Here is a 27,814-nt window from a genome sequence, read left to right as displayed (position 1 = left end):
ACCCATGGCGAGGCCCATGCAGTGCGGTACAGATGGGCCGAAAAACATGCCGATTGGACAGCTCAGGATCGGAATCACGTTCACCAAACAGTGTCGCATATGTCTTCAACCAGACAATCGTCGGAGAAGTATCTGGAGGGAACCTGATCAGACTGAACGCCTTAGACACGCTGTCCAGCGAATGCAGCAAGGTGGAGGTTCCCTGCTGTTTTGGGGTGGCATTGTGTGGAGCCGACGTACGCCGATGGTGATGGAAGGCGCCGTAACGGCTGTAAGATACGTAAATGTCATCCTCCGACTGATAGTGCAATCATATCGGCAGTACATTAGTGGCCGAGTGGATCTAGGCGTTACAGTTTTGAACCGTGCGACCGCTACGGTCGCAGGTTCGAATCCTGCCCGGGCATGGATGAGTGTGATGTCCTTAGGTTAGTTAGGTTTAGGTAGTTCTAAGTTCTAGGGGACTGATGACCTAGGCAGTTAAGTCCCATAGTGCTCAGAGCCATTTGAACCAGTACATTGGCGAGGCATTCGTCTTCATGGACAAATGGACAACAATTCGCGCCCGCGTCCTGCACATCTTGTGAATGGCTTCCTTCAGGATAACGACGTTGCTCGACTCGAGTAGCCAATATGTTCTCCAGAAACCCTATCGAAAATTGCCTCGCATAGATTGAAAAGGCCTGTTTATGGACGACGTGACCGACCAACCACTCAGAGGGATCTACGCCGAATCGTATTTGAGGAGTGGGACAATCTGGACCAACAGTGCCTTGATGAACTTGTGAATTGTATGCCACGACGTATACAGGCATGCATCAATGCAAAAGGACGTGCCACTGGGTATTACAGACACCCGTTTGTATAGCGATCTGGATCACAACCTTTGAAGGTCTCGCTGTGTGGTGGTACAACATGCAATGTGTGGTTTCCATGAGCAATAAATAGGGCGGTAATGATGTTTATTTTTTATCTCTATTTCAATTTTCTGTACAGGTTCCGGATCTCTTGGAACCGAGATGATGCAAAATATTTTTTATGTGTGTAAATGTCCACGAATGTCTTTCTTCATGACTCCAGAACTGTGGAAATAGCATGGGGAGGGGTTGGGGTTATATGGAGGACGTGTAAGGGCTTCCCACAAAACTTCTGCAGCGCAGTCGAAAAGAGCGAGCCCTTGGACGTAGAGTGCACGCATGCGTAAAATCACGGTTCACGTAGGCAACAGCAAAAACTTTTCCCATTGACCGTCTTGTCTGACAGTGGGACTGATGTATTAACAGTTGTGGCGGTTACTTTTTAAATAAGAAACAGTGTACTTACAAATTTTCCCATCTGTCTCGTTTTCATTTGCCTGCTCCTTATATTTACAATTACAGCCGTGTGATGATGTGTTGTTGAACGAAACATCGCGATAGTGGCTCTTGCCGCAGAAGTTTCTGATGTTCTGGAGAACCAGCGTTGCGTAAGGGGTTCGCCTAGCTGCGTCATACCACTACCGTTAGTTGTACCCCTTACAGACTGACGCAGCTAACTGTTCAGTTACGTGGTATTCTGGTTCACTTTTTCCCCGGCGTATTGGGCAACGGGTAACAGAGTGGAGACGGACGAGCCCGTGTCTTGGCTCGGTTTGACTCGGCAGCGTTCGGCTCCCCTCCCACACGGCGGCGGCCGCGACTGTACGCCCCCGCTAACGGAGCGCGACGAGCCGGCGCCGTCCCGGCAGACGCCGACAACGACGCCCTTTCATTCATAATTCCCGGAACCTCCGCGGCGCTATTAAATTAGCTCACAACTATTTGAACTCATTTAGGACGCTACCAAGCGTTCAGTGTAAAGGGCCCCGGCGCCCGCTCGCCTGCCAGAGATTGATGGCCGCCGCCCGCGGGACCAGCCCGGCTGCTTCAAAAGACGGCCACCCGGCAAAAAGAACTCTCGTAATTACCGATGGCGGCGTTTAGGCGGCGGACACGTAAAAACTGCGGTCGGCCGCCGCTTAATTCTGAGTAAATACGTAATGCGTCAGCTCCCTGTCATCGCCACCTCCGGTCGGCGATTTATGTGCCATCGGGACCTCTCGCTCCTGCCTACTAATAGGACGCGCATCGCAGCAACGAGTTCTCGAGCTGCCGGAAGTACTTTGGCCGTGGTTGGCTAGCGTCCTCCTCGGACATCAATCTCATTCCTATCAAGCCTCTCCCGGCCAGTCTCTTCAGGCATTAGCTGCGTCGAAAAACGAGGAACGTAATTGAGCTGTTAGAAGTTAAAATAGAGCTACAGTACTTCAGACTGTCCTTATTAGTATTCATTTCATGGAAGGGGGTGTTGGATGATGATATCTGGTTGACATTGAGAACATGGGGCCCAACCTTAGGTGGAAGAGGAGACTAGCTGTTAAAGGAAGCATGTCAGTAGTCACCTGAAATCATTTGGGAAAAGAACAGAAATTTAATCTTGAAGGACTGACGTAGATACTTGGACCTTGGTCCATGAGGATATCTGTCCAGTGTCACACTACTTCAGCTTCGATTACTCCTTTTCTTGTTCTCATTCCTTCTGTCAATACGTACCCAATTATTTCTGTCTTCCTCGGACCCGTTAACTTAGAATCTTTCTGTACTGCTCGCATGCATTTCTGACAGGATAGTCATGTTATTTCACACTTGCTTAATGGGATTGGCATCATTGTAACATCTACGTTCATCATTACCATAATAATAATTAGTAGTGGTGGTGGTAGTAGTAGTAGTAGTAGTAGTAGCAATAGTAAACTTAACCGTCATTCACGGTTTAGGAGAGTTCTTGAACTTTTCTTCCTAAAAATTCATTTTTCCCATTCCTCCTCAATTATCTTAATGTGTTGGCTTCATTGTTTCTTTCACTTCTCCTGCCTACTCATGTTCTGTCTCTGTTTCTTTTGTGTTGAGGTATAAAATTCCCGTTTGTTGAAGCTGTTTAGGAATTTTTCTTGCTGTTATGTAATTATTACTATTAGTGTTACTACTATTACTACTACTAATACTACTACTACTACTACTACTACAATTATTATTATTATTATTATTATTATTATTATTATTATTATTATGAAAACACCTTACGTACTATACACACTGCAGTTTTACGTGGAAATGGTCTCCCTAAATATGTCTGATGAATGTAAGACGGAACCTCGAGATCGTAATCTAGTATAAATAAACAAATAAATTCAACATTTTTAGTACCTCACACGCTTTTAGATTCAATTGCCGTGTTCACTACTTAGCAAACTGGTCCATAAACTATCCGTACGGCGCACACACAGCTTCAAGGATAGTGCTCTGAATTCATTCACATGGTGTCACTTCATGATCTACTTCTGCACTCTCCTAAACAACTGACGTCGCAACTGCACGCATATGTGAGGACGCTCGACTCTTAGGTACACGGTTCGAACTGTTATTGGGAAACTTTTTCATCGCCAGTATTGACTCGTTATGGGAAAGTTAAAAATGGTTCAAATGGCTCTAAGCACCTCATCAGTCCCCCTAGACTTAGAACTAACTAACCTAATGACATCACACACATCTATGCCCGAGGCAGGATTCGAACCTGCGACAGTAGCAGCAGCGCGGTTCTGGACTGAAGCGCCCAGAACCGCTCGGCGACAGCGGCCGGCGTCATGGGAAGGAAGGCAGTGACGAAGTTCCTTATCACATTACTCAGGCCCTACTGCTAATGTGCTGAATTAAATTCACAGCTTGTGAACTGTCTCGGATTGAGAACACTTAACATTCTTGACAGTAATCCGTACAGAGAACAGGTGTTTCAAGATGCGAAGCATTGTTGATGCTGTTCTAGAGCAGCGGATTAGGTGTCGTCACCAGGTGGTGTTTACTTCCATCTCTCATCATGATCGCCATCACTTCACAAACGCAACACTACTCTCACAAGGAATTTACGCTGTCAGATACGCTAAATGCTTATAATGAAGAAATTCGGCTAGAAAACTGACGAAGTGGCTCCAGCTAGAGAGGCTGCCATCGTTAATTTAATACAAGATTTTTCACCCCAAATACGAACATATGTAAATTTCAGGGGTACAATTCAGACTTCAAAATATGCGGTTTATAAAAACAGTCTTTCTGTGGAAATTTAGGGTCACGTAATACTTTCAGTCTTGGCCCAAAAATTAACTGTTCTGTACCTCTTCGTCTGTAAAAATAAGTTCACACAAACGTGTTCACTTCTCGTGTTCGATTGCTTTCAAATGTCGAGCAGCAGTACAAAAGCATTTGAAAATTTGCAGGTAAAGTCCTACAGTTATTTGTGGTGTGATAGCGTAAGGTATGTGGGTGCAGGTAAAGGGTTATGAAGGGGCTTTATAACTATTGCCGACGGTTGCATTTTCCACAAATACAGCGAAGGGATACTACGAAACAATTCAAAACGCATGTGTTGTTTTAAATTTTCTCAGTGCGCTCGTCGCGTTAACGCACCATAAAAATATCAGTTTTCACCAACGTCCATAATTATATTCGTCATGTGAATAAATGACTGTTGAAGATGCAACGGCATTACATAGATACAAGTAACTTAGTAGTGCCCACTGCGGCCAGCGTTTACACTGGCGCCATCGATGAAATATTTTCCTCGTCGACCTTGTTTCCATGACGATCTGCAAATTAGAAAGCGTCAGCTAGTCCATAGGGATACCGGCTAAGCACTCACCAAGGCTACATAAGTATAAGTCTCTCTTTATACATAGCGATTGAAATACAAACAGGGTGGATGTTATTTGGTCGCAAATCTGTGATTCTGATACTTCTTTGACAGTCAGTTTCTTCCGAAGACAAAGATGGATAATGTAGAAGGATCGGATTTTTTATAGAGAATTTGCGTGACAAGGCTACTGAGAACATTTGCTACCTAACGCGCAGAATAATTTTCCTGTAATATTCCAATACGGAAAGATTCAGGACCGAGCTGTTGAAACGTGTCAAGTAGCTGAGTAATTTCCACCTAGAAGCATTCTTAAATGATAAAGGTTTTTATTTTGTTGTTCTAATCCATTGCCGCGTTACTTTTCTGGTAATACTGGCGTAGAGAATGTTACGTCAACACTCGCAATTGTGTTTGTTGTAGTCGCAAACTGCAAACACTCAAAGTTGTAAGCTAGGCAGTTGAAAAGGATCCGTATCGCCCGTGTACGCTAACATTTATTGTCGGCAGAGTAGCGCAGAATGACTGATGGCGCAAAGGACTGAAGGTCCTCGTCGCCCCAACAGCTGTCGCATTCCTGGCCGGCAGAGGCGCGCAGAGCTTTGGCGGAGAGGACCCACTCAGCGCGAATCGAGGCGGCACTGTCGGAAGCGCAGGCGAGAGCAGAAGAGAAGGGGACGCACAATGGAGTCAACCGAGGCAATCGCTTCCGCGGGGCCGGGATATCGAGTGTTTGGACACTTGTATGGGGCTTTGTAGGCGACACAATGTCGCGCACGGCTTCCGCCCGGCGGGGGGTGGCCAGCGCGCCCGCCCCTGCCGAGTAGGCCGCACTCCGCACACCGTCAGCCACGCTATTACGTTCCCGAGAGGGCCTTGCCACAGCGGACATCGGGCTTTTGCTGAAATAGCCAAATGCCTCGTCACGTAGTATCGCTGTTAACGTAGCAAAGCGACATGTCATTTACTATTTCTGCTATAGGAGCCAAATGCCTCATCGGTAAGTCAACGCTTGACCCTAGAAATACCAACGCATTTTCAGTAACGTGTATTACCGAGAGGGTTATACTTCAGACCCACACTAAAAAATCTCTAAAAAATAAATTCCGTAACTGCTATTGACTTATATTAGCAACATACTTTTTAAAGAGATACTGATGTATATCTAGGGTTCAGAGCCACAAAATATCTCTTAGCAAAGTTTTAGTTATACCAAAGCATTTTCAGTAATGTGTACTACCAAGTTTGGGGGGGGGGGGGGGGGAGAGAGGGGAGGAACAACTTTATCATCACTACAGAAAATTGTTAAAAATACCAATTTCGTTAACTGTACTTGACTTTTTTCCCACAACACACTTTATAAAAAGATGTTGATGTGTAAATATGGTACTGAACCTGAAAATCTTGTACACGAACTGAATAAGATCTGCTACCAACACTTAAATTTTTGGGTTAATTTTGACTGAAAAATTTGAAGTAATTCCGAAATCTGGAAGAAGACTTCATTAAAACAGTAAATAGTTCTTTCAAAATTTTAAAATATAAAATTGTATGGCTAGATTACAGTATTTTCAAAAGGTGAACACGAAGAGTCTTCCTCCTCTCCCTCTTAGTGTTGCAATGGTTAAGACAGAAGTGCCTCGTAACTTAAACATTTCACTTAAGATAGTCGAGAGCCTCGTGACTTGGTTACTCTCTTAAAGTATCCAAATGCCACGCCATTAACAAACTCACTTAAAGTAGGGAAATGACTTGTCACTTAGTAATTCTCTTAACAATTACTGATTATACAACAAAACTACAAAAAAATATCGGTAAATATCGCTGCCGCCTGGATCAAGAAAGCGACTGAGTCTGAAGCTGAATGACGGAAACTTCACTGATCATAGTTACCCGCTGCCTTTTATACAGCGATATTATTGTAACTGTGTAAAAAATGTGGGTTCCCACTAACATTTTTTAACAAATGATGCCTTTCATCCTTCTTACTGGTGGTACTCTAACTTTCTTTGTATCATTTAATTTCCCTTCGAGCTTATTTATTCACAAATATGTCACTATATTTTTAATTTATTAATTTAGTGATGATATACTGCCTTCATGTATAATTACAAAAGATATTAAACAAGATACGTGTTTAGAATGTTTTGTGTTCTACGCTACAGTTGCGATGAGTGACCTCTGGCTACAACGGAAGATATTTGATGCAACAGGGAAGGCGAAAGGAATTGATGTGACATTTATAAGAGAAACTAGTGGAGAAGAACTAATGTCATGATACGTTTTTGACATAGTCCGTCTGTTAATACTCAGTTGCTAGAAAAGTAATTGACTTAATTATGGTTTAATCAATGCGACAATTACACAAAAAGTACCTACGAAGAACAAAACCCTGAAAGGAAATCAAAAAGTGAACAGTGATGTAGTCCATTACCGCAATATGACCCTCAGTAAGAGTAACGAAACCAGCAAATTTTCGTAACCTATTAGTGTTCACAAAAACTCATGAATGCATCTGTCCAGAAATGTGGCAGCAGCACGCCTGTGAAAACTAAGCAAATTTGTACAAAAACGATAAGATATGAACCTCAATAGTATAAAAATATTCTTATCATCAAACAGCAGTACAGAGTTGTGTCGGGAGGGAGGGAGAGAGAGAAGACGCGGGACGGGGACGGCAATAAAACACAAGAAACTCTGAGTTACTCAAGACACTGACCTCAATGTATATTATTATTATTACCACTTAATCTGAATCTACTGGTGTAACCGAACAATTAGAGATACATACTGGCTGCTCCAGATGAAGTGTTTTCCTCTATAACTTACAAAATGATAACTGAATACAATATTTATTTACACAAGTAAATGTAAGAAAAGTTAATTTGTCTCCATTGTTATCAACACAGTCAATTTAGTTTATTCTCCAGAAAGTTACAGAACAAGCTATATTTTTTTTAAGTAGAACAGCTTTTTTATCTTTTAACTGTTTCTAAATCAGTTCGAATGAAGTTTCTATCAATTTCGGTTATGGAACTAGAAATTTTCAAAGGTTTTATGGTGGATGCAACATGGTGTACATGTATTGGCTAGATTCATATGGACGGCGAAATCTAACCGAGCACTTCAAACAGCGCATTGAGGAAGTTCGTCGCTTCGTGACACAACCACCTTTACATTTCATCCACAAGTCGAGGGTGTGCTGAGTTGTGCCTTCAGGACACTGGCCACTCGTTTGATCACCTCACTTAAATGAACATACCGCGACCAGAACATCCATCTGAACACAACCAGTTATGTACAGCATGTTGCATTCACCCCTAAAGCTTTTAACATATCTAGCTCGCTATTTTAAATTGACAGAAATTTAATTTAAATTGATTCGTATGCCGTTGGTTTAAAAACATCATTGTTACATCCCAGAAAAAAATAATGTTCTACGCTAACAACAATAATCTGGAAAGTAACTGAACTAGCGACCTATTAATTAAATATTCTCTTCAGTTATCATTCTGTAGGCTACAAAGAAAAACACCTTATCTTATACATAGCGGATAACAGCCGCTTTCCTTCTGACGTCTCTATACACTCAAGAGAATTTGTATGTGATACAAAATGTACCGGATAAGACCGCACAGTTAACCGAATACACGTGATCGGGACGTTAGTGTTCTTCATGAACTTTGACAACAAAATCTACGGTCCCAGAAAATCAAAAGTATCTGTCTTAGATACAGACTTAAAGTAACGACGTTTAGATTTCATGCTTAATGTGATGCTGGGGTATTAAAAACGTAAATATGCCAGTTAACAATAACTGAACGAAATGTAAGTAGCTTAGCTCAGGACGAGAGAGTGACTTGGATGTAACACAGCTCCGGACGTTCTCGTGTAGTGGATGTCTGGCAGTTTGGTCTCGCGGAAACGAGCCACAGCTTGGCTGGTCACTAAGGACAAAGAAGGTCGTTGATGGCGTAGGGGATGGCATCATGTCCGGCTAGCGGAGGCTAACGGAGCGCGCTTCCTGGCGCCAGAGGGAGGGGGCGAGAGGAGGGGAGGGGAGGTGAAGGGAAGGGAGGAGAGAACAGAGAGAGAGAGAGAGAGAGAGAGAGAGAGAGAGAGAGAGTACTGCTGATGGCAAACACTGCCGTCATTGTCTTCTAATGGCCACAAGCACAAGCTTTTTGAGTACAATATTTCTCCACTGAAAGCATCAGGCTATTACGGGCTTGAAAATTGACACATGCACCGGAATTATCGCTAGTAACACGAACTACGTTGCGCCTCCAATTTCCGTAGATAACATACCGAGGTAACTTCACAGTACTGCTATTGCTGTTCGTGCAGCCATCGTTGCTGTTACAGCTAGTGTTCTATCAACTTTGGGATCGCCAGTTGCTATAAGAACAGAGGTATAATACTGATTACACTATATTAATAACTGTGCATGTATCAGTTCTGGATAGTTTAATGTCTTGATGCACAATGTTGACTGAAGTATCTTGAGCGTATTAGCTTACAGGACAAGAAATGGTGACCGTATCTTCGAATGTGTATTACTGAACTTCAGCCTGCATGACTTTCGAATTCCGTGGACTTCAATATGTGCGATTACCCCACACCTCACCCCACACCTCCCTCCACCCCGATCTATCTTCCTCGATATTATCATTTGGCAACAATACAATAGCAGGAGTTTAGTTCAGAAATTTTGCCTTAGGGTCTACAAAAACCATTTGAAAATATTGGTCGAATCGAATGATAAGATCTATTTTACCGTTGGAATAACACTACCGCAGTCAACCATGCGTGGGCCTAATATGTTTGCTTGTATTTGGTTATACAGGAGAAAAGACCGAATAAATTTCTCGAAATGCGCAGCAGAAAACTTTTGTACAGAAGTTCATGTCTCTCATTGTTTTCCCCTTCGTCTGGTTCCGTTTGTAGGAAAATAAATATCATACCTGTGAAAAGCACCGTTGCATGGACCGCGTCCGCTTACGTACCCGAGGAAGGCTCAGTGCATGGATTTCTGCAGAGTAAGATCGGCATTTAGGTCCCCGTCTGGCCGTTTTCATTGTGATTCTCAGCAGTACCGAGACATGTGACGTTTTGGCGGAACACTGGACACCTATTCGGGAGGACGATAGATCAAATCTAGTTCAAGGTTTTGCTGCATCGCTAAAGGCAAACGCTGAGATTGGCACGGACGATTTCCCTTCCCATTGCTCCCCCAGCCAAACGTGTGCTCCGCCTCTAATGAGGTCGTCGTCGGCAGAACGTCAAACACAATCATTCTTCCTCCTCAGGATTTTCTTTAAATAATTTCGGGTCAAATTCGGACTGACGAGTTCAGAAACGCCATGGCCTATTCCCGCACTCTGCTTGTCGAATGGGCACAACTACTGCCCCAGTAACGGTCCGGATCTCCACTGGACGTTGCACTCCAGAGCAACATTTTGCAGGTATCAGCAGGTTCGAAATGCACCGGGTGGAGCTATGACCGTAAAACGATATCCAACCAGTGATGGGCTCTCGGCAGAGTACAATGCACTTAAATTAACTTATCGTAGCAAATACATGTTACGATAAAGCACGCAGTTACTAATTACCTTAGTTGGTGTTAAATGTTTCAGCTTTACAGTCATCGCTAGACGCCAGCGTTCTGTGATGTTTATTGCGCGAAGCCTAGTTAGTAAAGCAATTGCTTTAAAATTACAGTACTACATAACTGCAGTACGATGGTCGACATGCAGTAGAACGAGATTTTAATATTTAAATCTGAAGGCCACATGTCTAACTCTTTGATAATGTACAGAGAGCACACGGCAACAAGTGCTATGGATCGCAACAAACACCGCATTACACATTAGCAACTTAGACGGACAAAACTGCACTGCTAGATGATTACCGGACAAACTAATCCATCTCGTGGCTGTTTGGCTGTAGATTTATGGCCTAGGTCCACATTCATTTCCGACGGATGCTTATTTAGAAAACTGCGTCTCATACACTGCTCTAACGTTACTATCAAGCTGTTTTTTCCCTCCACCCTCCATCCCAATATCTATTTTTCGCTACAGTTATTGCCCTCTGTGGCTCCCTCTAGTGCCGTGGAGGCTATCCGCTGACCTCCCCTGATGCCCTGAAACATGTCTTAGGATTCACCCTCACCAGCAGTTGCTCTGCCTTGGGGCAGGTCCAAGCATGGTACTCCTCTTCTTTCCTACACCCCTCCCCATCCCCACCCCCTCCTACCTGTCTTGTGCTTCCATCTTTAGCTCCAAGTCGTCATCGCTTTCCTCCTTGAAACTGTCTGTCTGGATAACAAGCCGGCCGGTGTGGCTGTGCGGTTCTAGGTGCTTCAGTCTGGAGCCGAGCGACCGCTACGGTCGCAGGTTCGAATCCTGCCCCGGGCATGGATGTGTGTGATGTCCTTAGGTTAGTTAGGTTTAATTAGCTCTAAGTTCTAGGCGACTGATGACCTCAGAAGTTAAGTCGCATAGTGCTCAGAGCCATTTGAACCATTTGGATAGCATCTTCTTGAGTTTCTTCTCCCTCTTTTTCCCATCCTTTCAATTCCTATCTCGAGTAAGCACTGGTGTCTCAATATGTGGTCTAGCCATTTATTCTTTCTTTTTCTTAAGGTCTCTAAGAGATTTTTGTTATTCCCCTTTCTTCACAACACCTCGTCGCTCCTCGCCGTGTGCTCTCAACTGAGTACCTCTAGTTCCGCCGAGACCAACATTTTCAGTGCCTCTTGCCTTCTTTAATCATATTTCCCATGGCTCTTCCTTCGAATCAATTAAATTACACATGAAACTTCCTACATTCGTAGTTTGCCCATTGTGGCACGTCAGATCATCATTTTCTCGTTCCTTTGTAACGCAGTGGCGTAGTGTCAGCATGGCTAACTGAAGAGGTGGTCAGATGTCCTTCCTCTCGCCACTCTGATCACCGGTACTCCCGGGATGGAATAAGTGTTCTCCTACTGCCTGCACCTAGTGTTATACAATGGAAAGTGAGAGAAAGTTTTCTAAATGTTTGCGGAATCGGTGACAAACACGTGACTTGGGTACCAGCCCAGTATTCACATCCAGGCGGCCCAGCACACCGATCCTCATCGTTAATTTGCTGGACGGATTCGTCGCGAAGCCGGTGCAACTCAACGTCCAGCTAGCGGTGCTTTAACATGCACAGTTCTCCAGGAGGGTCCATTACGGTACCTGCATCACGTAATCAGCTCTCTGAACGTCAGTAGCAGGAGAGTTACGACGTGAAAGCCCAACCTGGCACGGAGCACCTACCCTCGGTCTACGACGCTCCCTCCTGGCGTGCTCACAGTTCGCTGAAAGCGGCCTTATCTCGGCGCTAGACAACGGCCTACTTGCAGCGTAGGCTGCGGGGTCCCATGTCTGTCTGGCACAGCACGGTAGTCCGCGCCCGTTTCGATCGAGATGATAAGGGTGGAGTGCGCGGGCTGTCCGTCCGCCGGCTGTTTCCCGCTTTTTATACACATTCAAAACGTCGACACGCGTTAGGCCCAATACGGCCATTGTCGGCGGGCCATTAATTCCGGGCAGCGACTCCCATAGAGGCGCGCTCACGTCTCGGCGGGCACGTCCAACCCTTCAGCGAGAAATAATAAAGAATGTCGCCAATTTGTCGCCGGAGAATGGCGGCGGCCGTGTGTCTCTGCAGCGGGGTCGCATTGTGGCAGTGCTCCGTGCCGCGATGTTTATCGTGCCAGCGTGAGAGGCGCGCTCCTCGCACAAAGGGGGCAGCTACAGCCCCAGCTCTCCCCCGTAATTACGGAACCCTCGAGGACTATCGCGGACGCAGACGAGACCCGGACACGCTTGACTATGTCGGCCTGCAGCGCCGAATCTGTAAGCCTGTTCGCTATCCTTGGCTCACAAAGCACATGCCTGGAACCGAACTCCTAATGCATGAGCAGGACCCGGGTTCAGTTCCCAGTACTGCCAGGGACGTTTCCTCGGGGATGGTCCGATATGGGGTCCATTCAGCCTTATGATGCTTCTAGTGGATATGAACGTTGGAGCTGCTGTAACATGTCCACGTAATGGATAGATTTCCTGGTAAGCCTGATTTGTTCTCTCCTCATTGGCAGCTACCTTACGACGAATATCTGGCGGCGATGTGCCTGCGACCTGGTAAACTTTTACAAGTGGTGTGGTTTCAGACAACCAATAACATACCTATACTTTTCATTTAGCGCCTTACGAACTGAACATAAGGCAAAGTGCAAGAGGAAAACGTTATAATGGTGAGGGTGAAAGATCCGCAACCGCAGCTTGTTGCTGTGTATACAGATCTCGTGAGATTGACTGAATGCATTTCGTGCCTCCCGAGGAAGCATCGCCGCTATATTTCTCTTGTATCTTGTCAGTTCTAAGGGCAACGGCTTTGCCGCAGTGGAAACACCGGTTCCCGTCAGATGACCGACGTTAAGCGCTGTCGGGCGTGGCCGGCACTATTGCCATTTTTTGGGGTGCACTCAGCCTCGTGATGCCAATTGAGGAGCTACTCGACCGAATAGTAGCGAGTCCGGTCAAAGAAAACCACCACAACGACTGGGAGAGCGATGTGCTGACCACACGTCCCTCCTTTCCGCAGCCTCATTGAGGATGACATGGCGGTCGGATGGTTCCGATGGGCCACTTGTCGCCTGAAGTCGGAGTGCTTATTGTCACTCATAAGGTAAAGTTGAACAGAGTGTCTATACTAATAATAGGAGCTGTGAGACCGCTGTGCCTGTACAATGAAAATATTTGCCAATTACTGACTGTGGGTTATGTCGGGAGTGTAAGATCATGATAAGACTACTTTTAAAAACTTTGCCCATCTGCCTGTATGAACACGCAAATCTCCAAACCTCCTAACTAGAGGAATTTTCATGGGGTTCTCATACGTACTGGTAACTTGAGAGTAGCTTGGAGCAACATGTAGGTTTTATTTAATCAGAGTCGGATCACGGAAAAAAGATAATTTAAAGTTTTTAGTAGTTCGGATTTTTGCCTCAGAGGCATGATCGTCAGGGTGTAGTACACCAAAGTACCAACAGATGGCACTGTTAGTTTTTTAACCTCAACGACAAAAATATTTTTGGAAGTTTAGGTAAAAAGAACTCCGCGTTCACGCCACGAGTGGCCTATCGGGACCATCCGACCGAAGCCGCTACTGTTCGGTTGAGTAGCTCCTCAATTGGCATCACGAGGCTGAGTGCACCCCGAAAAATGGCAACAGCGCATGGCGGCTGGATGGTCACCCATCCAAGTGCCGGCCACACCCGACAGCGCTTGACTTCGGTGGTCTCACGGGTGCAGGTGTATCCACTGCGGCAAGGCCGTTGCCGAAGTTTAGGTCAATGACAGAATTAAACGTCGAAATCTTATCTCTACGAATAAAAACTAAGATTGAATTTACTTGGCTAGGATTTATGGATTTATTGATTTCGCTTTGTGTATTAAAAATTTGACGAAATTGCTTTACTTCTTTCGATAGACTTCATTTATATTGACTTCATGACCAGGAAAAACGAATTTCACGGTATTAGTTTGTTACTTAGGTGCCTACTTTTTACATTTTGAGTTCGTTTTGTTTATGAAAAAAATTCTTAGGGAACGGTTGAGTCTTTCTTAGTACACTAAAACGGCTATAGCACTGAGAACTATGCGGTCTCAAAAACCCAATGAAAATAGTGAGGCAAGACTTGCTGCAGCTAGAATACATCGGACTTTAATTGGCTGTTTGGAAACTTTTTCCGAAAGAGAGGTGCGACGTAGCTCTGACCGAGAGCGTTATGCAATATCTCGCTCCTCACTACCTGTCATAGACAATCCTTACATCCCTAGGTACTAGGTGCTACCCGTGTGAAGCCGGTGCGGACCCCTAGTTGGTAATATCTGCACAGGAAATCCTGTCTCGCCTTAAAGTCGAATTTTAAATACGTCGCCCTACAGCGCAGCCGTTTCGGACAGTTGTTAGGCACACAGAGCCGGGTGTGGTTAGTCGCTGCCGTGGACAGAGTGGTAGGTAGGTGCGTGGCTCGGCGCGCTACTCACGTTGTGCAGCTTGTAGTAGAGGCCGCAGGCGTTGCAGACGGGCTCGCCGTTCTGGTTGCGGCGCCACAGCGTCGTCGTGGTCGTCTTGCAGTTGGCGCAGCTCGTGCCCGCCCGCCTCGCCGCCGACTGCAAAGACAGTTGGCACAAAGGGCACGATATCATACCCGTCACGGACAGGAAAGCAGGCAGGCTGGCTGGCTGGCTGCGGCAAGCGCGCGCGCCAGACGCCTTCTAGCTGCGCTGCGATAAAGCGAGGGCACAGCGGCTGCACCAGCTGCGAGCAGGGTTGGTTGGTTAGTGCCGAGATGGGTTGCAAGCGGGAGGGCAAGCAGTGACAGGTGAGGGAAGAACAAGTAGAAGAGAAGGTCAGCAGATCTCAAATTTAGGTCGTGCTGTTAATTTTTGTGTTAAGATTCAGTCACAAACTGAGAAATTCATTGCTAGCCTCAGAAACTGCAGGGCGATTCAAAATTATGTTACAACTCAAATGGGACGAACACGTACTGGGAGCAGTAGAATGAAAACGAGACTGATTCTGGAGCCCACATGTTGCCAACACTGTTTCGACTTCGCTGCACAACTTCCGCTGGGAACCCCTTACACAACCGCTATACAGTCCAGATCTCTCCCCATGAGATTTTCACATGTCTGGAACCGTGAAGAGACATGTTCGTTGCTGTCGATTTGCTTGGAACGAAGAGTTGCGGGCCTGGATACAATCATGGTTCCGCAGGCAGCCGCTAAAATTTTTCCATGAGGCCATTTACCTGTCTTGGCCCACTATGCGATAAATGTCTTAACAGTTATGGTTGGGTTGGGTTGTTTGGAGGAAGAGACCAAACATTATGGTCATCAGTCTCATCGGATTAGGGAAGAAGGGAAAATGAAGTCGGCCGTCCCTTACAGAGGAACCATCCTGGCATTTTCCTGGAGTGATTTAGGTAAAGCCAGCCTCGGTGGACGAGCGGTTCTAGGCGCTACAGTCTGGAAACGCTTGACCGCTACGGTGGCAGGTTCGAATCCTGCCTCGGGCATGGGTCTGTGTGATGTCGTTAGGTTAATTATGTTTAAGTATTTCTAAGTCCTCGGGGACTGATGACCTCAGAAGTTAAGTCTCATAGTGCTCAGAGCCATTTGAACCAGCCATTTACGGAAATCACGGAAAACCTAAATCACGATGGCCGGACGAGGGACTGAACCGTCGTCCTCCTGAATTCGAGCCCAGTGTGCTAACCACTGCACCACCTCGCTCGGTCTTAACAGGTGTGGCACTTACTTTTGAAATAATAAACAAATTACGTACATTTTTTTGTTTTTTTTCATCTTTCTCGTTATCATTTGATAGCCCTTTAAATCTATTAACGTGCACGAGACATGTTCTATATTCAAGTTTAGTGTAGCATAATTTTTGTGTGTTACTACATCATGGTCTAGGAGTTGAGACCACTGTGTAAAGGCAACTTTCAATTAAATACGCATTTCATGAGCAACAACATATCCACCATTTGAACAGTAACATAATTTTGAACCACAGTGTATAATACATTTGCCACCACAGATATCGTAATCTTATCCGTAAGGAATCCATACATTAAACTAAACAAATAAATGGTTTTCACCCAGCCACTACTGTTCGTAACTCGTTCGTCTGCCGACTTATTGACCGCTGTGGTCCTCTTGTAAACGTCGTAAGTAGATTATCTTACTAATCTCAAATATGCAAAGTGGTTTCGCTAACTGTGGCAAAAGCGCAGGAAACATCTCTCAGACGATGTGGACAAGAAACGTTTATGGATAAATGGCCGGAAACGCGTTCCAGAGGTGAAGAGAAAAGGTCTTCTACAGTGGAGGTTTCGATGATTGAAAGCACACACGAGAACACACCTGCCAAGTGGGAATATTCTGTCTGTAGTAGTGTTTTATGTCAACACTCAAGAGGGAAGTGAGCTTGAGCACCATCACGTAGTGGCCACATTACCCTTCGTACCACGAAAGGCGCGTCTTCCATCAGGGGAGGCAAGGTCACCCGCTGGAAGTGCAAATGTGCCTCGCCTGCGAAGCGCTCTGTAGTGACGGCTGCTCCCACGAGGGTTCGCCAAAACAAGTGACCACACACTGAGGCTGAGCCGGTGCTGACGCTTCCCTCCCACCATACGGCGAGGATTATCCGTAGCTCTTACTTGAGGGTTACGAAGATTGACGATACCACCCCTCGTAAAGGTAGCCCCATCTGTGAATAGAATGGATGACAAATCCCAAGCAAGGCACCGTGAGTGGCTGTGCGACAAACCAGCGACAAAACCATCCCCACGGGGTAATTCCACAGGTGACACGGCTGTGAGTGATATTGATAGGGCAACTGTTGTGGACTATGTTCCACGCGGTCGTTTGCCTTACCCCAAGCTAGTGGACAATCCCAATGGTGCTCATAACGGGAACCCGCTCGCACATCTTTTGTCTACACTTCAGGTAGGTGTACCTCCGTTGGCATACATTCCCCGAGACATGTTTCTATAACCTTTTGCGTTATTTCCCCTTCAGCGATCGTTCCTTGCAGATTCTCCGCATTTAGGAAAATCATCCTCTATACTGAAAAGGATGAATATACTAACGTAAGACTGGTGATATCTAATTGTGCTCGAAGCTGTAAACCTTATACTGTGTGCTTTATGTCCATAAATCCTTTGTCTACCGACAAACTGAAGCAGTTTTTAAAAAAAGAAATAAAAATTGTGCCCTAAAAAGAGGAGTGACGTCCGGCATCGTTTGCAGTAAAACATTTTGTAAAAAGGGCAAAATATAGCTTTTACACACGTCTTGAAATTATTTACGCACATTTTTAAATCGTTATTAATCTGAAATTTTTGCATGTGTTCATCTATTCATATACGCGACATTTAAAGTTAATTCTTGAGCTAACCCATGGGGACAACTGAGTAACCTGCTGCATGCCACACTTCCTTGCAGAGGGTGTCTCTCCTCAGAGACGTCAGACGCATTTTATCTAGTGTTTCGGTAGGTATCTGCAATTTCATTTTTGCATTGTGTAGTTAAGAATCAGCTCAAACCAACACTGATCGTCAAGTCTTTCATGTGCGCCCGGTGTCGTACGAAAGCGTAGGTTTGTTCCCCCTTTACAAATAAAATAGAACTTTTCGTGCTCTTTCGATAGAGCAGTCCCGAATTAGCCTCGTGCGATATCAACAGGGACAGTGGTATACGAAGAAAATCCAGTACTCCAGTAACGAGAATACCACCCAGGCCCGTGCTGACTGCTGCCGCCAAGCATGCAGCGCTACTTAGTTGCTGCTGGATTGCTGATTGGTCTTCGTGTTTTACTGTACCTGTTAACAGATACCGATAAAACGATTATCGCACTACACTAATCTGGAACCGCTCTGTCGAATGGGCACGTAAAATTTCACTTTAAAATAATTTTGTTTGTAACGGGAAACAAACCTACGCTTTCCATCGACACTGTGTGTCGCATAAAAGACATGACGAGCTGTATTTGTTTGGGCTGCCTCCAGCTACACATTACGAAAACTAAACTGCAAATTTCTGGGGAAACGTCAGAGGAAATGCGCCTGACCACTCTTAGGAAAGACACCCGGTAAATACTCAACTGCTCTTAGTATACATTCATTAACAGATACTCGTTAATGTACAAACTCCCGCTGTCACAAAAATAATGTCGAACAAAACGAAGTGAAGTACAAAAATCTTCCAACGCTAAACTACTAGGCTGATAAATCGTTCAAACAGTACCGCTGTTGCACTGCAACGTCAGGATGTTTACCGTTGATCAGGTCAATAATTACTCTTTGTACTGTGAAGCAAAAGGACTCAAAGGAAAGAAAATCTCATCGTTATAATTATGGGCTCCACAGCCGAGCCGTGTACAGGGGGGCAAGAAGTGACGCACCGACGCCGTAACGATTTTGCTGCACAGCAGATAACCTCCGCTGCTCGCCACGGAATGCCGACACGAGTCCGGCCACAGCACGCCAGGCAGTGGCCGAGACCGAGAGTCAGAAGAGGGCACCGGGCCGATAGCGCCAGGTGTTATATAATTACGCGCGCCTAGCTGTATTTAATCTGTGCACTAATAAAGTTTTCCGATGAATGTAAAACACGGCGCGGTGTGTAATTAAAACGGGGCCTCGCAGGCCGGCCGACAAGCTGTTATTGGCTCGTGAAGTATGGCAAGTGGGTGGGCGCAGGCGCAGTAAATTCTGCCCTCCCGAGGGGGGGGGAAGGTGCTGCCGCGACGCGCGGTGGCCGCGTGGCGAACTAGCACCTCGCCAGCAGCCAGCCGCTGTCGCGCTCGTGTAAACACGGCCGGCGCACGCGCAATTTAGTCCGCGTATGTCTCGCATTCCGAAGGGCTATCGTGATAGGCTCTTCCTCGTCAAAGAAACTACAAGGTGCTCTTAGCAAAACTGTCAATGGCAGGTAACATAAAAGCAAAAGAATTTAGCGACAGTCTAAACGAGGCAAACCTTCTTTTAAGAAAGAAAACACTTACTGATAGGAAATTGCTGCATAGGAACCAAAATTATATAGAATAACCAAAAAGCTGATAGTCAAAAACGTTTTACTTTATACGACACGTCAATCGCTATCTAAATCAGTCCATACTTGTAAAAGAATTCCTGGAAAATTGGTGCTTGAGGTTAATTACTGTAATGAAAAAAATTAAGGACAAAGTAGAAACAGAAGAGGAAACGAATGTGAGTTAGCGAAGAGGATAGAGTACCATTTAGACAGACCTGGCGATGAATGAAATTAATGGCAACCATTAACACAGTGAACGTGTTTTATCAAAAAATGGTTCAAATTGCTCTGAGCACTATGGTACTTAACATCTGAGGTCATCAGTCCCCTAGTACTTAGAACTACTTAAACCTAACTAACCTAAGGACATCACACACACCCATACCCCAGGCAGGATTCGAACCTGCGACCGTAGCAGTCACGCGGTTCCGGACTGAAGCGCCTAGAACCGCACGGCCACCGCGGCCGGCCGTGTTGTAGCAAAGGTTAATATTCAGGGATATGAGAGGAAAGATCATTCAAAGTAAACAATTCTGATAAACATTGTGCCTAAAATACATTCCTTAAGACCTATAAGCACTTGTTGAACATAAGAGGTGTGTCACACAGTAGTGAAGATGAGAAGTTCTTTTAGCTCTTAACGTACGCATTGTAGGTCCCATCTTTACTGTGATTTTTTGTTTCGAAAGCTGTCACATCCCTGAATATTGAACATTCTTCAAAATGGTTCAAATGGTTCTGAGCACTATGGGACTCAACAGCTGAGGTCTTAAGTCCTCCCCCAGAACCTAGAACTACTTAAACCTAACTAACCTAAGGACATCACAAACACACATGCCCGAGGCAGGATTCGAACCTGCGACCGTAACGGTTGCGTGGTTCCAGACTGAGGCGCCTAGAACCGCTCGGGAACCCCCGGCCGGCGAACATTCTTCCTCGGACTCCCCTGTGCACATGTCAGATATTTTTTAAAGTTTTGACGTGTGGTGAACCACAATGTACCCAGTATTCTGGTTGATAAAGGCCGCAGCGCGAATTTGAGACAATGGATTTTAATCAATATATACTCGTAGTCTTACTGACGAAGGCAACAATGATATCCTTTTAATAAATTTAGTTCACTGCGAACCCAGCCTGCAGAGTTGAAAGATTCTTGTTATTGTCAAGAAGAGTACGTCGCTCTTTCAAATGTACGGAATGAGTTTGCAATAACCTCGCATTGTAACAGTCCATCCTGTTCTGGTGTGAAGGCCGCGGTGGTCTAGCGGCTCTAGGCGCGCAGTCCGGAACCGCGCGAGTGCTATAGTCGCAGGTTCGAATCCTGCCTCGGGCATGGATGTGTGTGATGTCCTTAGATTAGTTAGATTTAAGTAGTTCTACGTTCTAGGGGACTGATGACCACAGATGTTAAGTCCCATAGTGCTCAGAGTCATTTGTTCTGGTGTTATTTTTAAAAAGATATCTACGGTATAGAAAGGAAGAAAAAACTGGGATTCGCTGTCTCGTTTACGATGAGATTGTAGGAGCGCAAGTTTAGATTGGGGAAAAAATCCACCTTGTACTGTTCGAAAATATCTTGGGAACATGTACTCCGAGCGGTTTAGGAAAACCTCGGTAAACTTAAATCTGTGTGGCCAGAAGAGGATTTTAACATTCGTTCTTCCAGATAAGAATCCAAAAATAACTTCTCCCACCTGGTATAACACAAAAGATGGGTAAAGTATGTTTGTAACGGGTGCTAGTTTCCCTTCGATACACTTCGGCGGTATATTCTTGTCTTGCAACAGAGATGGAGTGTCTACACTTCAGTGACTCTGTCAGGCAAACACTTCACTGCAGGACAGGCCTCAAAATGCAACTCCAGCGACGTATGACTGGCGGCATTTTGGCGTTTCATCACATCGTCGTTTCCGTAACACTCAGCCAGTGAACATACTCTCTAAGTCTGTATACACTCAGGTGAGCTGTCTGCAGGAGTCAGAGTTACCTAATCTGTTTGTAAAACTTTGTCATGTCAGCCTCCGATAGGGCAGAGCGAACGCTATCCGAACATTCGACACAGTTGTGAGAACGGTGAGACAATGCAAGTCAGGGCGCCAGCTCAGTGGCGTCAGCCGGAACAGCAGGTGACAGACGATGCCAGTGGCATCGATGGGCCGCCAGCCAGAGTGGTGATGGACGACAAGATAGACTACTGCACCGCTGCTGCCTCACCCATTGAGACGCAAGTCCGCGTCTGAGACATCCATTGACGTGTGCACCCATACAAAAGCGACGTAAGTTTCGCTTCCGGAAGCTCTCCTGTAACAAATATTTGCCTGAGGACTTCCATCTGCTTTATTTTTCCCATATCGACAAAGTATCGATTCCTGTAAATGCAGTTCACGTGATTTCTAGGACCTACTGACACAGGGCCGGGTAAAGCTTTCTATCACAATGGCACTGCAATCTTACAAGCCTCATCTGTTGGATGGAATTCTTCACACTTCATACAAAAATTCTTGTAGTTACAGAAGGTTGGTGTAAAAAGAACGCCTAACTTTTATAATGTTTGTCTGTATATATGATTAATGGACTGTTTTTATGTTGCGATTCTTGAGCCCACTCACATCCCGTCCTCGCAGCTTTTAGCTGTTTAGAAATAGTTATAAATGTATTGTACCCTTACATGTTTCGCAACCAATGAATTATTCACACTACAGCGAAGTGTGCTACTCATGATCCGCCTTTCTAGCTTCAGTTCTGCTAGGAACCCTTTTCTCATTTCGAGAGCTAACATTTTTTGTTAGCTCTTTCGAACGCTAGTACTGTTGCGTACTCCGTACAGTGGACACGTTTCATTACGCTGAAAAGGCATCATTTGCTTAATTGATCTCCTGTAATAGTAATATCATTCCAAGTCATAGATACCGGTACGTAGCCATTTTCATTTTCAGTATTCTCTCGTTCATCGCCCTCAACTTGTAGGAGTACCTCAGATTTGCTATTTGACATTACAATACGACAGTTCGCAGTAACTCTACTCTTCGAGGGTAAAGTACAGGCATCATACGCTGTTCCTGATTTAAAGCACCGCACTGCTACGTAGCAGAATATTAATGAAGGTTCGAGAATAGGTTATGAGATATGCGAGTCGCTCGAAGACAGATTTTTTTCCCGGACGATGTGACAATGGTATCATGTGGATTGTCCCAGGAAAGTACCATAGGACCGCTATAGTCCTCTATACACGGGGTGGTTATAATTAAACGTGAGGCGGCTTCCACAAAAAACGAATGATCGTAAGACAAAATAACTTTGTGGAAACATTTGTAACGACACATGGAATAGAAATAAAGAATAAACCATTGAAAGGAACACCTTTCCATTTCCACAAGGGATGGTAAGATCTGTTAATTGTGTGTTATGTTTACGTTCCAGGTTACAAACGTGGCTCAATGTGATAACATTCTGCATCCACGACAGTCTGGAAGAGCACTAGATCCTGCTCTACAGCTGTCCGAAACATCTGAGGTGGGCAGTCTCTACTTCCCTCATCTACAACCAGCAACTGCGTTAGTTTTCCCTTGATAAATGCTGACCTTCAGGAAACCACACGGATTAAAATCAGGTAATCTAGACGGCCAAGCAATTTGGAACGATTCGGATTCTCCAAATGTGTTCCGGAGTAGCCGAGAGACCTCTGCTCGCGAAGAGCAGCAACACTATTTCTATTATTTTGATAAAAAAGCTTTATGATTAAAGTCCTGCTCACCTTGTCCAAGCCGGCCGTAGTGGCCGAGTGGTTCTAGGCCCTATAGTCTGGAACCGTGCGACCGCTATGTTCGCAGGTTCGAATCCTGCCTCGGGCATGGATGTGTGCGATGTCCTTAGGTTCGTTAGGTTTAAGTAGTTCTAAGTTCTAGGGGACTGATGACCTCAGAAGTTAAGTCCCATAGTACTCAGAGCCATTTGAACCATTTGAACCTAAACTATATTGACTGACTGCAGCTGTAATGCCCACAGACGCTTGCGTTTCATCCGTACGTCGCAGTTGCAGTACCGTGTCAAATGGTTCACACGGCTCTGAGCACCATGGGACTTAACTTCTGAGGCCATCAGTCCCGTAGAACTTAGAACTAGTTAAACCTAACTAACCTAAGGACATCACACACATCCATGCCCGAGGTAGGATTCCTGCGACCGTAGCGGTCTCGCGGTTCCAGATTGCAGCGCCTAGAACCGCACGGCCACTTCAGCCGTCGTACCGTGTCCTAACGGTAACTCATGACAGTAACACCATTAACAACGTAAATACTGCTGCTCACTATCGGAACAGCATTTATATAACGATGGATACCCTCTGCACAGATTTAAGTAGCGAAAAAAAAAAAAGACACGAACTGTCGGATAGCGAGTGCAGCAGTTTGTGACTGTTTTCCGATGTCACCACGGTGTCGGGGGTAGTGTCGTGTTTTAGTGACTGCAGGAGGATGCAGGACAACTTGGGAAGAATTTTTGTCTAGTGACATGAACAGCAGCTTGCTATGTATGAGGGAAAAATGTAGGTCAATGCAGATGAGTAGGAAAAAGATCCTATAGTACTAACACTGTCAGAGTGCTGCTTGACAGTGTCAAGTCGTTGAAACATCTAGACATGAAATGCAACGAGCTCGTAAATTCGCTTGTTGGGAAAACGAATGAGAGAATTCTAGGAAAGTACACCTTATCTACAAGTGAGGCCGACCGTGTCACCCATTTTTGAGCACTGCTCGAATGTCTGCGATCCCCATCAGCTCAATACACTACTGGTAAATTTTACAAAAAAACGGTCTTCGCGTCAGACTGCAGAACGATCCTACTGCCACCAGTAAGAACTGCGAAGGCAGGATGAGTGTAAGTCTGGCTCGAACGGAAGCATATCGACAGTCGTTTCTCCCTTCCTCCATTTGCAAGGGGAACAAGAAAGGGAATGACTAGCAGTAGCACAAACTACCCATCACCATGCACCATGTTGCTGCTTCCGGATGATGTGTGTAGATATCGGTACGACGGGAATGCGGGCAACGGTATTTAAAACCACACAATACTGAACTGTCCAGTCGCTCGTGCGTATGCAAGATACAAACATTTAATACATAGCTTGCTATCAAAGTGGTAGAGCCGCTTGCGGAAGTACTAACTTGTTGGTTTTTAAGCGCCAGAGGCAGCGAGCATGACACCTCACAGCGTGCCACTGTCGACATCTTTACTGGCAGGGAATTCCTTTCTCTCTCCGTGGTATAATGGCCTGTATACGAAACACGAATGTTCTTTAAAAAAAAATAAAAAAAAAGTGTTTTGGTGTCGCGGCGGTGTCTGTGTCGGTGGCGCGAGCTCCTTGTGAAACTGAGCCGCGCGGCGAGACGGCGGGGTGTCCGATTGTTCCCGAGGATCCCCACAATGGGAGGAAGTAGCGCCGCGTTCCCATTAGCGGTCAGCAACAATGGGAGGAAGTATCAGCGCGGCCTATCTGTCGTGCTGGGCGAGCGTTGTGCAAAGCGTTTGCGCCAGAGTGCGTCTGCGGCGCGGCGTAATTACGGCGCCCGGCGCACACGTCGGCTGGTGACGCGTCCCCGGTAACGGAGGTCTCTCCATGTGGACACGTTCGGCGGCTTCCACACAGTATCGTGCTCCCATCAGCTGTAGCGTGCGATCTACTCCTCCGCTGTTGATCTTTTTGGTATTAACTAGAGTAGAGACGGACCCAGAATTCCTGTCACCAGATATACGCCTGGTGAGTACCAGTGAAAGAACGTCAAGACCTCGCTGGTTGTCCACTAAGTATATCGAATGTAAGCTCATCAATATGCTCGCATAGGCAATATAGTCGAGATGCGTACTCGGCTGTTTACTCGTCGAGTCCCGTTGTTGTGATTACCTCTACAGAAGTGACGGTCACAGAAGATAGCTCTTCAGGAGCGTCACATATGCGATTTACCCAAGTCGTAAAAATGAGATAATCACGTGGAGTAACATTCTGACAAATGGAAATTGTAAGATAATTTTATGACCAAAATTCGATTGCAGTTAAATGTAAATGTGATACTTCGTTCAGGTAATGTATTATTAATCACTATTTAAAATTCTTTAAGTTTTTTACGTGCTCCTGAGACAAATGGCGAAAATATGAAGTATTATTCATCACATATGAAAGATTATTTTTGATCATTCAAATTTTGTGGTAAGTCCTCTATTAACAATTATTAATTTTCACCGAGATCCCGGTGATAATTAGATGGATTCTTTCGTAAGAAGGACGATGTAAAGAGTGCTGGGAAATTTATACTGGTAGCCAGCCAGGTAATGACAGTTAAACAGATCTAGAGGGTTGCTTTAGAGCTCGCTCGTAAAAGGGAGCTGGATTTCTGTAGGAATAGTAGGTCTCTCTACAGGGCCCGGAAGGAATACGCAGTCGCCGGCCGGTGTGGCCAAGCGGTTCTAGGCGCTATAGTCTGGAACCGCGCGACCGCTACGGTCGCAGGTTCGAATCCTGCCTCGGGCATGGATGTGTGTGATGTCCTTAGGTTAGCTAGGTTTAATTAGTTCTAAGTTTTAGGGGACTGATGACGTTAGAAGTTAAGTCCCAGAGTGCTCAGAGCCATTTGAACCATTTTTGTGTTGACATCCGCTGTTAACGCTAAGTAGGCTTACAATAAAAAGATACGAGTTTTTTCCGTAATAAATTTTCAATCTGCAGTGGAGTGTGTGCTGATTCGAAACTTCCTAGTAGATGAAGGTAGTAGATTCAGGTCGTGTGTCGGAGCAGGACCTGAGAATCTTCACTTTCGTTAGCAAGTGCTCTGCCGACTGAGCTACCCAGACACGACTTCCGAATTGCCCTCCCAGTTTTATTTTCACCCGAACGTCTCAGCTAGTTTTCGTACTTCACAGAGGATCTCCTGGGTACTTTACGGGGCAAGCACCCCTGGAAAAAGGGGCATTATGGAGAAATGGCTTAGCCACAGCCTTGGGGCATTGCTTTCAGAACAAAATTTCGCTATGCAACGGAGTGTATGCTAATCTGAAACTTCCTCCACCTTCCCCTCTTCCTCCTTTTGCCTGCCCTTGTACAGTATCTTCATGTTATTCTGAATTTGGCAGTGTTGTTGGTAGAGGTTGGCACGATTCCGTCCCTGTGGCTGTTCCTTTCATGCACGTGAATATAGTAATCTTTGGCAGATTAAAACCATGTGCTGCAGTGGGGTTCAAACTTTGGACGTTTCCTGTATCAGAGATTTGCTGTACCGATTGGGCAAGCCAGGCATTACTCAGAACTCACCCGTGCAGCTTTGCTTTCCCCAGTACCTTCCTCCAAAGGTTCCGGGTTCGACACTCGGTCCGGCTCACGGATTTAATCTACCACGAAGTTTCAGCACGATTGTCGTCAAAATACTCGGCTTTCACTCCGGAATGCACCACACATAGGGCAGAATTACAGTACTGGAAGTTGTGTCAAACATCATACTTTCGCTTGCAGCTGCACATCCCTCCGCCACTCCGTGGTGCACCTGCTCTCCGTGGGCTGACAGCAGGGCCTCCGCTTCCTCCGGCAGGCAGCGACGCCGGACCCTGGGCCGGGGCCCACGCCACGGCACGACACGTCCGCGAGGCCCGGGCGGGCCATCCATCTCCGGCGGCCGGCGCGCAAAAAACGTGGCCGGGGCGGCTAGGTGGTCTCGGCCGTCACCCGCCACCAACCGCCCGCCGTCCTTCTCGTCCTGACGCGGCTGCCGTGTAACGAGCAGGCCGGCCCGCGTGCCGATGCCCCGTTCCCACATCGCCACATCCTCGAATGCCAAGATCCCGACACACGGTTGTCCACCAGGCGCGCCATACGTACAAGATACGATGAGCTGACAGACGTCATGGGAATAGAGACATGCACATATGCAGTTGGAGGAAGTATCGCGTTCGCAAGCTACATTAAAAGTGCAGATGATAAACGGGTATTCATTGGACAAATATATTATACTATAACTGACATGTGATTACATTTTCACGCAATTTCGGTGCAAAGATCCTGAGAAATCAGTACCGACAACAAGCACCTCTGGCCGTAATAACGGCCTTGATACGCCTGCGCATTGAGTCGAACAGAGCTTGGATGGCGTGGACAGGTACAGCTGCCCATGCAGCTTCAACACGATCCCACAGTTCATCAAGAGTAGTGACTGCATATTGTGACGAGCCAGTTGCTCGGCCACCATTCACCAGACGTTTCCAACTGGTGAGAGATCTGGAGAATGTGCTGGCCAGAGCAGCACTCGAACATTTTCTGTATCCATAAAAGCCCGTACAGGACCTGCAACATGCGGTCGTGCATTATCCTGCTGAAATGTAGGGTTTCGCAGGGATCGAATGAAGGGTAGAGCCACGGGTCGTAACACATCAGAAATGTGACGTCCACTGACCAAAGTGCCGTCAATGCGAACAAGAGGTGACCGAGATGT

General features: G+C 45.9%; 1 protein-coding gene across 4 annotated transcripts in view; it reads right to left on the bottom strand.

Annotated features, from left to right (window-relative positions):
• The window catches only part of LOC126353381 (endothelial transcription factor GATA-2-like), a 569,668-nt gene that overhangs the window by 85,839 nt on the left and 456,015 nt on the right, over positions 1-27,814 (bottom strand). For 3 of the 4 annotated variants that reach the window (XM_050002759.1, XM_050002762.1, XM_050002760.1), the window contains exon 4: positions 14,787-14,925. In XM_050002759.1, the coding sequence (XP_049858716.1) occupies positions 14,787-14,925 (139 nt within the window). The remainder of the gene's footprint in view (positions 1-14,786; positions 14,926-27,814) is intronic. The other variant, XM_050002761.1, reaches the window with a different exon arrangement.

Source organism: Schistocerca gregaria, chromosome 1 (assembly GCF_023897955.1).
Source record: "Schistocerca gregaria isolate iqSchGreg1 chromosome 1, iqSchGreg1.2, whole genome shotgun sequence".
Classification (NCBI taxonomy): Eukaryota; Metazoa; Arthropoda; class Insecta; order Orthoptera; family Acrididae; genus Schistocerca; species Schistocerca gregaria.
This window is presented reverse-complemented; position numbering and strand designations above follow the sequence as displayed.